This window comes from Notolepis coatsorum, assembly GCF_963971535.1.
Source record: "Notolepis coatsorum genome assembly, chromosome: 7".
In the NCBI taxonomy this organism is placed as follows: domain Eukaryota; kingdom Metazoa; phylum Chordata; class Actinopteri; order Aulopiformes; family Paralepididae; genus Notolepis; species Notolepis coatsorum.
The window spans coordinates 6,915,276-6,929,192 of NC_140171.1; the positions used below are offsets into that span (position 1 = coordinate 6,915,276).

General features: G+C 43.1%; 1 protein-coding gene across 3 annotated transcripts in view; it reads left to right on the top strand.

Annotated features, from left to right (window-relative positions):
* The window catches only part of LOC311232190 (uncharacterized protein), a 29,240-nt gene extending 21,612 nt beyond the window's left edge, over window positions 1-7,628 (top strand). For all 3 annotated transcript variants that reach the window (XM_084318893.1, XM_084318894.1, XM_084318895.1), the window contains one exon: window positions 2,371-7,628. In XM_084318893.1, the coding sequence (XP_084175019.1) occupies window positions 2,371-3,363 (993 nt within the window). In that variant the 3' untranslated portion in view covers window positions 3,364-7,628. The remainder of the gene's footprint in view (window positions 1-2,370) is intronic.
* Window positions 7,629-13,917: the final 6,289 nt, after the last annotated feature.

The window sequence follows — 13,917 nt, forward strand, 5'->3', positions numbered from 1 at the left end:
CATTATAGCAGTTATCACCCACCAGAGCTCAAGAGGAGCCTTCCATTTAGTCAGATTTTGAGATATAAACGTATCTGTAATACAGATGACATTTTTGATACACAAGCCAAGGAGCTTTGTCAGAACTTTAGATCTAGAGGATATAGTGAGGCCCTTATTGAGAATTCTCTTAATAAAACTAAACGGATAAACAGACAATCCCTTTTTACACATAAAGACAAAGTAAAAAGCAACTCAGTAGCATTGGTGTCCACCTTCAGCCCTATTTCTATTATTATATATTATATTTCATATATTATATATATGCGTGATATTGTGAACAAATACTGGTACATTTTAAAGTCAGATCCTAAGATCGGAGGTGTGTTCCAGGAACCACCCAAATACTTCTACAAACGGCAACCTAACTTAAGGGACCAGTTAGTTAAAACAGACTTTCCCAAAAAATTTACCCATTTTATGGCTAATATTCCAAATGGCAATTTTCCATGTTTGTCTTGTACCCAATGTCATGGCATGATTAAAGAGAAATTTTATTTACAACCAAGTACAGGTAGGAGTATCGCTGTTAGAGGCCGGATTACCTGTAATTCTGATTTTGTTGTTTACTTGCTTAAATGTCCTTGCAACCTTTACTATGTTGGAAAAACAAGAAGACGTTTTAAAAATCGAATTTCGGAGCACAAATGTTCTATAAGAAGAAATGACGAGAAGTCTTCAGTTGCAAGGCACTTTAATAAGTTAGGACATGATATTTCTGGCTTAAAATACATGGGTATAGAGCAGGTCTTGAGACCACCAAGAGGCGGCGACAGAGACAGGCTCTTGCTACAAAGGGAATGCTTCTATATTCATTTTCTGGATTGTCTAGAGCCTAGAGGCCTCAATGAAGAAAATGTTTTGACCTGTTTCATTTGATTATTTCATTTAATTCGATTGTTTACTATTTTCATTTATCATTCTTTATAATTGAGAGATGGCTTATATGGGTCATGAGTGTTTATGTTTAGAGTTTAAGATGTAGGCCTACTCTGTATAAAATATATATAACTATATATAGATATATCTCTTTGTGATTTACTGTTCTTTTTTCTTTTTATTTACATGCTTCTTTTTGATTTACATAATTCTGAAAAGGTTGTGCTTGTAAGTGGTATTTTGTACTTTTTTGCAGATCTCTTGTGGGAATGTGTTGTCACTTCCTATGTTGTCACTTCCTGTTTGACTTGTATTTACTAGGGTCACTTACCCTTCATGCTTCATGCAAGCCATTCTGAAGAAGGTGTGTTCACACCGAAACGTCATGATTACAGGCTGCCAATAAATTTGGAAAAACCTGGAGTGCGTGCCTGGACATTGTTTCCCTATTTTTTATGTATGATATCAGAGGTTACAGCACCCAGTGTCAAGTCTAGTGAGGTGAGCGCGTTCTACTACTTTTTTCACTTGTGAATGATTTATACAAATAAACTTGACGGGCGAATGTGCACAGTTTAAAGCAAACTCTGACCGATGCGTGCACACATTTCAGAGGTTGGGAATTAGCGACTCCAGAGGCAAAGTAGTGAAGTAGCCTCGGCAATAATAAACTTGAAATTCGAATACTAATCGGACCACAAAGATTCCTTGGCTCATGATGATGACTTCGATGATTTATATTCCCAAGAGCCATTCTCTTGACCACTGCTGTGTTCATGGCAACCGGTACGTTCCGAGAACTGGCCGACAGGTCGGGGATTTCTCGACCATCTCTCGGTTCCACCATGCCGGTTTTCTTGGATGGCATAATTAACCTGACAAGTCGGTATACAGGTTTCCTTACACTGGGGCAAAAGGCAATTTGCAGCAATGTCCGGTTTCCCAAATGTAATCGGCACAATTGTGGTGTATATTTCCTTGTGCATTTGAAATGACGGAACATCTTGATGTTTGATATCTGTTCTAAATTAAACAAGATAAACCTGAATAAGAGCGTTTATGTTTCTGACCCGTTTCCTTATCATTCAAGCCGTGCACATATACTGGCATTGCTGTAATTAAAGCGCATTCTTATCTGCGTAATGACTGCTTTAGCACTGTTGGAGACAGTATACCTACTTTGATGAGATGTGGAATTGAGATCATACATTTATATTTGTAGGATTGTGTAGGATTTAAAAAGAGTATTTGTGTATATGTAAGCACACGGTTTTATAAATCTGAATATTTCTTGCCGCACACCATTTCTTTTGAGCGCACGCAAACTTCTAGTGTGGATTCTCCGCACAGTTTTATAAATGAGACCCCTGGTGTTGTTAACTCGGTACAACCAATTGCACCCAGAAAAAAAAACGTTACGCTTTCAGTTTCAACTCTAAATCCTTGTTGCAGGGTGAGAACCCATTTGCCGGTAACCAAGACGACCAGGATCCAGAGGATTCGATGGTGGAGGTGGATCCGGAGGTGTTGGACTTGACCAATGACGGCCAGAAGGTGGCGGAGCCCACAGAGGAGAAAGCAGCGCCTGAGGGAGAAACGGAGCATGAGGCCGTTGCAGCAGTCGAGGCGGAAGAGGAGGAGAAGATGGAGGAAGAGCAAGGAATTGAGGGAGTGGAGGAGGAGGGACATGAGGAGCAGGAGGGAGGACACAAGGCGGAAGAACAGGGAGGACATGAGAAGGAGAGGGTTGATGAGGAGCAGGGACCTGAGGAGGAAGAGAAGGTAGTACATGAGGAGAAGGGAGCTCAGGAGGAAGAGAAGGGAGCTCAGGAAGAAGAGAAGGGAGCTCAGGAAGAAGAGAAGGGAGCTCAGGAGGAAGAGAAGGGAGCTCAGGAGGAAGAGAAGGGAGCTCAGGAAGAAGAGAAAGGAGCTCAGGTGGAAGAGAAGGGAGCTCAGGTAGAAGAGAAGGGAGCTCAGGTAGAAGAGAAGGGAGCTCAGGAGGAAGAGAAGGGAGCTCAGGAAGAAGAGAAGGGAGCTCAGGAGGAAGAGAAGGGAGCTCAGGAAGAAGAGAAGGGAGCTCAGGAAGAAGAGAAGGGAGCTCAGGAAGAAGAGAAGGGGGCTCAGGAAGAAGAGAAGGGGGCTCAGGTTGAAGAGAAGGGAGCTCAGGAGGAAGAGAAGGGGGCTCAGGAAGAAGAGAAGGGAGCTCAGGAGGAAGAGAAGGGAGCTCAGGTAGAAGAGAAGGGGGCTCAGGAAGAAGAGAAGGGAGCTCAGGAGGCGGAAGGGTTTGAGGATGAGGATGAGGATTGCTATGTTGTGGATGACATTGGTGAGGATGGGTTAGATGATAAGCTTTTGGAGGAGGAGGAAGATGAAGGGATGGAAGCAACACTGGTGGAGGAGGATGAAAAGAATAACGATGCTGATGAGGTAGTGGTCTTAGAGTGACCGTTGACCCTCAGTGACTTTTTTTACCTTAAAGTGATGGTCCACATGTTAAAAAAAAAATCTGATTTGTCACAAACTGTCTATTAGACTGTTATGGCACCAATTTGTTCCTACTTACTTCAGAGTCAAACAAATGTGATAAAGTGACACCATATAAAGTGTATATTTCAATCTGTCAGCTATACAATCGGTTCATGACATAGACAACCTTTTCCACTGCATATCTTTTCAATTTGTCAACTTCACATGCCATTAGCTTAGCTTGTTAGCTAACGGTCAACTAGCTGGCTAACGTACGCTTCTATATGAAGGTAGTCTGTTTGTGTTTCTAAATACAGTGGAAACTGATTGTACATATGACAGATTGACTTTACTTTATTTAAAATAAAAATATCAACTTTATATATATAGTGTTCGTTTATCAAGTTAGTTTCAACCCGGAACAGGTTTGGCACCACACTATTCAAAAAGCCCCCCCCCCCCCCCTCCACACCAGTTTTTGGTTTGAGATATGTGTAGCCAAAAATTGTTGGTAGACATCAATGCACTTAACACATTAATTGCCAAGAACAGGTATATTCGTTATTGCCCGCCATGCGAATATCGCTAAAAACGAGTTAACTCGTTTTTGGGATCGTTATTTCGTTTATTCGCTATATCTATTCATAATTCATGGCTGCAGCCTCTGCAGACCCTTCAGACCCTGTCTGAGCTGGCAGACGGTCAACACCGCCCTCTACTGCCTTGCGGAGCTATTGCATTCCATTGAAAATGGTCTGGTGTGTTTTCCGAGCCGATCTGAGCCCTGGGGGCGGGGTTTAAATACTCAGGCGAGCCAGGCCTTTACAACGATGGCATGGGCCACTAACCCCGCCCGCCCGTTCATGTGTAGCGCTCGGTAATGTCGGGGACACAATCGCTGTGGATAACTGGAATGGCGATCAGATAATTGGATTCTTTTTTTTGCATTACATCAGAGACAAGGTGAGGACTATATATAAAACCGACTATATATAAAACCTTGCATTGATCTGATATTTCTTTCTCCCGCGATCAAAGCTATCTGTGTGGACTCTGTGTGCTTTCTACCGTTTGCTGCGGTGGGGGGGGCGCCCCGCTACGAGGGCCATTTCATGTATACACGAGGAGATATAATAATGATGATCTAGCATTGATTTCAGGATGATTAGATAATCATCTGAAAAATTACAACGTGATGACTGGATTACACTCAAATGCCCTTTTCTCGTCTTTTTCCTGGAATTACTCAGAAGCACCCAAACCATACTCTATTCAAAACGGTATAAAACGGAAATGTACGGATGAAAAAACAATATGTTTTATGCATGTTGACTGGAAGCAACTCACTGACACTCGACGGGTGTATTAGATCCATAGATATAATATAAGATATATTTTAAGCACTCGCAAATGTCTCAGTCTAAAACTATATCCATTGAATAAAGACCTGGCGCTGAAGGGGTATCAGCGCCCCCTGCTGCTGGCGGTCAATGTGTTAAGTATAAGTGCAGATTGATTTAAGATTGTGACAAATCAGACAGGCTTCTTGGAAATGTGGACTATACCTTGACATTTTAAACATGCATTTGAACTTTTTCATGTAAAAGAATATTGAGTCAGGCTTAACAAGAGAAAACTCATATTGGCGATGGATGAAAGCCAGTGGAATTGCTTCGGGCACGACCAGTGGCACCAAATCTTTTCTAAATGTGTGCAACACGGGGAAAACTGCTTTTTTGTTTTGTGAAGAAGTTGTGTGAAGACTTTTCTTTTTTGTTTTTATATCCTCGTTTGTGTAAAACACTGAACAGTTACCTCTTGTGCCCACCGGGTGCAGCTATTGACGGTTTAATGTGAAAGTCACTTAGTGCAGACTGCAGTGTTTCCCCACAGGTTGAGAATTTACTTGTGGTGTGCGCCGTGCCGTGTGGGATGTCGCCAAGGGGGGTTTGGATGGTACGATTATCGTGTGAGGTTTTCACGATTATTGTACTTTTTTTTAAGATTGTAAAATAAATACATAAGCTTAGATAACGTTAGTAACTAAGGTTAGTTTAGGTTGTTACCGTTTGTTGCAAAGCATGTTGGACGCATTGGACCCCGTTGGATACGGATGGGCATAGACTATAGAATTCAATGTTGCAGCACACATAATAGTAGGATATGTTTAGGTCCAGTTTTGAAAAACTGCTGTAAGTCCCCCATCACTGCCCCTATCCCTCATCTGCACCCCACTGCCTCTATCCCTCATCTCCACCCCACTCTCTCTATCCCTCATCTGCACCTCTCCACCTCTCCTGCTATCTCTTGGCAGTTTCAAGGCCATTTAAAAAGCATTCCATTTCCAAGTCAATGGCGAGTGGGCTTGGGCGACACGATTATACATGTCTCCTAGTTCTTTATAATTCTATGATTGCTAGTTGCAAGCTAGCTCATTAGCTGTACTGTAGCTAGCTGTACCCTTGGATTTCAATGAGGAACACTAACGCTGATGACCCGCTTCTAGGATAACTGAAAACATTTTGGAAATTAGAACCACCTCCCCTTAATGTGACATGTGTGATGAAGAAAAATACTAAATATCTTGAGGTACCCCTTTAATAGACGTGGGATAGAGGGAGGATTTATGATATTTGACAATATACTCTATACTTCTCATACTCCCTGAGGTGAGGTGACCGCCATCATACACCAAAGCCAAAGTGCCTTATCTGTATCCGAGTAGCCCTTGAACTTAAGCGGACTCATTTGGGTGCCATGATGCATTCTTAGATTGCATTCCTTTATGTGAACATTCTAATTCCGCCCTTTATTCTTTTTTGTACAATTGTATTTTCATTGTATTTTTTTCTTCTTTTTTTACACATAAACAATCAAATAAAATAAAAAAGAATTCCACCCTTATCTCCCACCTCCCAGCATTCCATTGTTTATTATCCCAAACAGTGTCTGGGATATTATGGATTTACTCCGACCGCAGATTTATGACCCCTAAAGGATGAACCCCATTGATTTAAGTGACCCCATGACCTTGCCTCTAGCGCCATCATCGGGTCCAATTGAATTGGTGTGTCTCGAATACCTTTCGTTCAAATCTTTTCACCATCAGGCCAAACGTGCATATCCTACTTGTGAACGCAATGACTCGGAATAGCTTCTGTTAATCTTTTCAAATTTGCGCTGCGCATTCAGGACACCTTTACGATGACCCCATGGCCTTTCCTCTAACGCCACCATTAGGCCAAACATAAAATGTTCTAATTCGTTTATCTCCATGAAGCTGGTCTCCAGAGATGTGTCTCCTCGTGCACAACAACTTTGCCATATGGACCTATGAAGTCCTCCATATTGGAATTTCTGCCATCATGAATTTCTCCCCTACTCCCCCTAGCCTATTCATCTTGGCTTTTTCCACAAAACTTGCTGTGTAGAATCTGGGGACTAACATCTACATATGAGTCATTTAGATAATTGATAGGCCAAACCATATGACTGCCAGATCCAATCAAATTTCAGACAAACTCATGGATCTGATTTCCACCTTAATAAACTTAATTTGTATATCATCGCTTTTGACATATGTTAAAATAGCAAGGAGGCCTGTGAAGTTGTAATCATCTTTCCTCATGGTGGCGCTATTCTCATAAAACTAAACATGAATTACTACAACGGCTTGTATTAGGGGCATGGTCAAAAGATGGATTGAGAATTCGGGCCGTTTGGGGATAATACCGCTGTCGATCACTGACGGCACATCTAGTTATTGTATGTGGTAAGGGATCATTTCTGTATTTCTATTATAATACTCCTTATTATACTCTTGGTGAAGAACTTTTTTGGGACAGGCTACGCGTCTTTAACAATGTTATAAGTGGTATTCTCGCAGAACATGGATGAACTTAAACCACAGGTGATGCACAGCTGCACAGACTCTGAAGTCACACTACATAAGAGTACATTTACATTATGTTAAAATACAATACAAAGTTGTATTGTTAAAGTTAATGGATGCAGCTTGTTTATTTTGCTCTTTGCTTTAGTTAGTTATCAGAAAGTCTGTAGGCCTGTGGGTTGCAGCAGGGAGACATAGATTCTGGAGCTCTGGGACAATGTGGGGACCAGTTATTTATCTGTGTCAGTGTACAATGTATGAGGTTACTGTGTGGATCTTTTTATGGTATGTATTGTGAACTTTTAATGCATGGGGGGAAATCCCCAAATAAAGACTTCCTATTATCTTTTGAGATAGGCTTCTGTCTTTTTGACCATATAAATCTGGAGTATATACACATGCATTCTTGAATAGTTTGACTCGGAACAATTCCAACCAGTTATGAATAATAGTGAATGTCTTCCTTGAAACTATAGTAGAGCCAGCCTATGATTCAAATTGACCAATGGTTGGGCAGTCTCACTGGACTTTTGGAAAGCTATAAAACTAGGAGCAAGCCTCTGCCTTCACCCTTTTCTTGTTGACCATTGCCTGTGAATGACAACTTCAACAGCCTTGGGGGTCTAGCTAGTTACAAGTTCGAGCTAATGTGTGTTTTAAAGGGAAAATTAACTCTCAATCTCAAATACTTATTGGGTCTCATTCTCGAACGAAGTTACGACAAAATATTTTGTCTTAGCCAGATTTCGGCCTATTTAAGACATATTAGGGCTGGGAGTGGGAGTCTTCAAATTTTCCTGAGATCTTATTTGAAAGCATATCTAAGAGTGCTGAGGAGCACACTTAAATATGCTCTCAGCCCACGATCAAATCTCATGATTGATTGACTAATTTAAAATGTTATTATAACTTGACAGACTGTGTTCTCATAGTGATTCCTTCATGTCAACGCTACAGGCCTCCTTGGAATTAATTACTTAATCATAATTAAAATAAATATGACAATATTTGTACGATAAGAAATTACGAATTTGATGTCGGAAAAATAAATAATATGGATTCATCTGATCACAGGGCAGCTGGATTAACCATATCTGAACCAGCTATTTTGGACAAATAATTACTCAGATATTCAAACACAATTATCCAATTATTGTGAAATGATTGAAAATAATAATAATTGAATGCCTTCTGTGGAATTTGTATTTCTTATTTGTTACACATCTGTTTTAATGATTAATTATATACATTTGAAAGAATGCAGGTCAACATGCAATGTATCCCATTGATTGGTATACAATGGGACAGACCTTTGTTTGATTGATTGATTGAAAACTTTATTAACAGATTGCAGAATGGGTACAGTACAGTACAGCTCAATTACATAAGGGGATGCAGACCAGAGAAAGAATTTCGTCTTGTTTACATCAGGGTCCCCCATTTTCAATTCATCATAACATATATGACACACATCACACAGATAGACAGTACTGCTACATCTATACATTTATACTAATTCTGTTGCTTTTCGGGACGCTGCTCCCACGTGTTGTCCCGCCGTTTAACCATTACATTGATGTAGGTCAAACGGTATCTGAGGCTTGTCTACCCTATGCATTTATGAATCTATGAATTGAAAATGGGGGACCCTGATGTAGACAAGACAAACGTGTTTCTCTGGTCTGCATCCCCTTAGCAGTTGTGTGTATTGGGCCGTGGTAAGTGTGCCCATTCTGCAATCTGTTAATACAATTTTCATTCATTCATTCATCCCTTACACGGGTGGACGGTCTGACGACAGGGCTCAGGACAGGTGTGCCGCAGTGGAGGTTACTGCATGACTACTAGTGAGGCAGTGCTTCACTAGTAAATAGAATTGGTCAGCAGCCGCCACTGGTGTGCCGCGCTTAGAGAAGCGGGTGGCATCGGTCCTTTGTCCTGACATAGTAGAGCGGTATCCCGACTCCAAGGGGCGAGTCGACCCGGCAGGTGGCTGAGTGGGCTGTTGAAGCTTATACCGCCGCAGTACAGAATTTAGCAGCAACTCAATTGGCTGTTTTTCTGTCAAATGGTGTCGGTGATGGGGTCTTAGGACTAGCCGACGTCAACCATCGCGCAAGGTTTTGAGGTTATTCAGCTTTTGATCCAGCCGCAGGCAATAACCGCAGGGAGGGCTAGGATGCTGTTGACTCGTGTTCACAGACATCTTTGGTTGGAGTAATCTCCCCTGGAGGAGGAGAGGAGGGTTCTCCTCAGGGCTCCCCTCTCCGTGGATGGACTTTTTGGTCTGTCCACAGAGGCGCGGGCGGTATTTGACCGGGGCCCCACGCCGCCCCACACCGCGCAGCCAGAGGTGAGAGCACAAGGCTCTGATTTGTCCCCTCTGGCTGCGGGCTGTGTTCTTCCAGTGAAGCGCAAGCGGCCCCACATATCACTTCTCATGAAGACAGGGGCTGACGCCCAGCTCCTTGCTAGGCCTGGGTCTGTCTATGAGAATGCTGTACTGTCAGGAGGCTCCCGCACCACACGTCCTGCGTCTGTGTTTGGTGAGCCTGGTATTTATCTGACGACGGAGCAGGGTTCCCTGTATCAAATAAATGGGGTGCGATATCCCGACTCCGCGAGACACCTTGCTCGCGCGGTTGGCGAAACCAGGGTTTGCAATGCACAGCGGGAGGGACCGGGCCACCAGTCTACGATTCTTAGCGAACCGGCGCCAGTTGGCGGCGGAGGGGCGCTTTGGGATTTTGACCACGTATGGCTACAGTAGTGCCATATGTTGGTGTGGATGGAGAGAACGCTGAGGGCGGGGCTTGTGTTACAGTTTGCACACCCCCACCCTCCGTTTTTGGGTTTGGTACAGACTCTATTGCAGAGTCTGCGGCAGTGACCGCCCTGGCCGAAGAGATTCGTTCTCTGGTGGCGAAGCAGGCCATCGTCGTGGTCCCATGGGAGGACGGATGATTGGATGGTGGTTATAATGGATAATTGCAGAAAGTGCAAAAGTGATTGTAAAATGCTAACAATGATGTTACAAGAAAAAGCGTATTGTGGAATGTTAATGTCAGGAGTGTAATTCTTTCAGCTTCAGATGTATCATAGATTTGTTATAACAATCGGATCTGCTCATTTATGCTATTGCTAGCCATAAACAGTTTAGGGTAAAACATTTTATACAAAGATGTATAATATCATCATCAGCATCATATCTATCATATTTTGTCTATCATATTTCTGCACACTGTACTGGTATATAGCTTATATAACATTTGTATCAAGTACTTTAAATTACATTAAAAGATTAAATGTTTAAAATTCACCCCTGCCAGCAAATACAGAGCTATTGATTACCATAGATGGTAATAAATGGCTCTGAGAAAATATAGTTCTTGAACTTTCAGAGATTTAGCTAAGCAACAGTAAACAAGGTAGCTTAAATGATCAGCTACAGTACATACAGATCCAATGTAACAGAAATTGAATGTAAACAAAAGCGTGATGATCCATTTAGCTGAAATGAGGGAAGGAAGAAGCACGGCCATGCCCCTCGCTTATATGCATAGGCGGAAATGGGCGTGGCCAGACAAGTGAAGGTGCATGTAGCGGAAGCTTTCAAGGTTACAATAGGTAATGATGAGGTCATCCCACAGAGCAAGACGAGATACAAGAACGAAATGTAACAACATGGCCTTTTACGGGGTGGAGTTGTTAGCCCCACACCCAACCCCCAACCTGGAGGGCCAGGCAGGGGCGTAGCTGGGGGGGGGGGGGGTAGTTTAGGATGATTCCAAGGGCCCAGCACTGGGGGGGGGCCCAAAAAAAGACACACAAGCAGAAGGCGAAGCATCATTTGTACTTCCGGTCGGAGGGTTTCAAAATAAAAAAGCGACGTCTAAAGCACCTGAAATACGTTTATTTTGTACATTATCTAACGTTAACACGAACCTAAACTAACTTTTCCCCCCGACCGGAAGTACAAATGATGCTTCGCCTTCTGCTTGTGTGTCCGGTTAATTGATTGCTGTTTAACTTGTCCGTGTCCAGTCCTTTCGATTAGCGCCACCGTTCATTGTAAACAATGATGCATGTAATTATATTAACGTTACTGTGTTGTTGTAGCTATGTTAATAAATTCTGAATGGCATTAACGTTAGTTGGGTATGATAGCATTGAATAGCATCAACGCTAGCTGGATTTGAAGGCGTATGCTATGGAAGTCCCCTGCGGCTCCACTTTATTGAAATGTACATACTAGGGCTATAGGATAACCACCGGTTAATTCACGATTTTGTACATAATCCAACATATGTGTAAGAAACTAACATATTCCAGTTAACGGTATATTTTTTTAATGATTCGTTACGGCGAAATCAATACTTCCATTTGTATAAATTACGTTAAAAATATATATATATGTAGCATCCTGAATATTCTACTAAGTATTCAGAAGTGCTGACTAACTGTTACTTTCCCTGTGTGTGTATAAAGTGTGATAAACAGTGTTCCTTTTGATATCTCGCCCGGTCTAATAACGAGGTGAGGTGCTACTCTTCTCCGGCTTCATTATGGATCACTAACAATAACATTGAAGCATCTTTCTCCCGTGCTGAAGTGGTCCTATAGTGGGATCAGTGGCGGTTGCCAGCAGGGGGCAGCGGTGGCGGTGGTGTCAGGTGGAGCGGAGGAGAGAGGGAAGCAACGAGGAAGAGAGGATTACCTGGGAGCCAGAGCACCAGGAAGCTCTCTTTGGCAGTGAACTCGACCATGAACAGTCGCAGCGGGCGTGTGCTCAAACAAGCCCCGTTGAAGGAGTGATGTTGAAGAGCCCCGTTGGAGAGCGACGGGGGATAAGAAGTACTTGCTAGTTGACGTGTTATCCTAGAAGTACGGGCGTGTGCTCAAACGAGCCCCGTTGGAGAAGTTATGTTGAAGAGCCCCGTTGGAGAGCGACGGGTGATAAGAAGTACTTGCTAGTTGACGTGTTATCCTAGAAGTACCAGCGATAGTGTGTGAGTAAGCGATACAGAACGAAGGACTAACGTCCATAGTTAACGGGTTATAGTAGTAAGTGTGCGGTGTATTAGCATGCTGCTAATGGCTCCATCTGACTCCAGTAGACTACCGGGTGCGTGGCGCTGAAGACCGGTGGTACAGTCAGCCACGTTGCGTTAGTAGTACAACCGATATAGCAGGAGGGTGCATTCAGACCCGCAGTTTAGCTGTGTTTAGGGTAGCCAACAGTATTAGCTCGCGCGACAGCAGCAACCAACAGCCAGCAGTGAACGTCTCCCCGACGCCGCAGAGGACGCCTCTTCCCACCAGCAGAGGTCGCCATCACAGCACGCTCCTCCAGTTCACCACTGCCCATGCTGTTCACCCCAGCCCGCTGGCTGTGCTCGCGGGATCGCCCGACGCCATCTTGTCACCTGGACGAGAGGTGATAAGAGTGGGTCCGCCATCTTGGCTAAGTACGAACGGTACCTCGTGTGCCCACAGCAATGTCCATTCAAGCGAACGCTAACGACCAGTGTCTAAGGGGTACCCCAAACAATATAAGCCGGCTTTAGTGTAGGTTTTATTTTGGTAACGTGGGCCCACATTTACTTGGTTTCTTTTGTATTTTTGTATTATTATTGTTGTTTGAATTCCCAATGAATCCTCTACTTTATGCCTGGGTCTCCCCTAATCCAAGCGGGGTATTATTAATGTATTGAGCACGCGGTGCCTATGATGGGAATAGTGTTCCCCTACATTACCAGTGAGAGCACCCGGTGCCATTTATGAATACGGGCTATCTGAATAAATCTGAAGTACAACCTGTAACTGATAAACTGCCCAGGCTTCATATAAAGTAGATATAATTGGGAGCACTGTGTGTGTGTCTGTTTCTTCCATTTGCTAACCTAACCGCTGGGTAAATACTGTGACTGCATAACTATTTAACCCTTCCACCCCATTCACAGCATAGCATTTAAAGGGTCTATACAGGTGGTCAAGGAAGGGTACTGCTTAAAGGGAAGCCCAATAATACTATTGAACTGACAGTCACCGGGTGTGGGAGGGCTGTCGGAGGTACTGGGGGAAGTGAGAGTGTGGGGAGCTACTGCTGACCGCCTAGGAAGGCGAGGGAGACCAGAGTACCATCCCCCAGGTTAGTAAATCCTGGGCCCCATCCACTCCTGCTGCAAGCCCTCCAGAACGACGTTCCGGGCCAAAGACGGGGGTACATATAGATCCAATTCTATAGTATCCTGCTACCAGGTGGCTGTGTACTACTACTCCCATAAGCAGGGATAATCCACCCTTCTACATTTATATATATAATTTTTTTTCTTTTATTATTATTTCGTTTTTTATTGGCGACCCAATAAAAATGAGTTTGGGAAACGCTGATAGACTCATCAAAGTATTTTTAAATGCTTTGTCTAATAAACTAGACTAAATATAGCCTATAGAACAGATTTTTACAGCCTAATCTAAAACAGATATTTTACACATTGGTTCAAACATGATCACGGAAGGTGACTGACAACCCTAACATGTCATGTTGTGTCACACAACAGAATGAGTAGGTGAGTGTTAGGCCTACAGAAAGTGTAATCTATTGATTGACTTGCGCGACCTATCAATTCGGTAGAAGA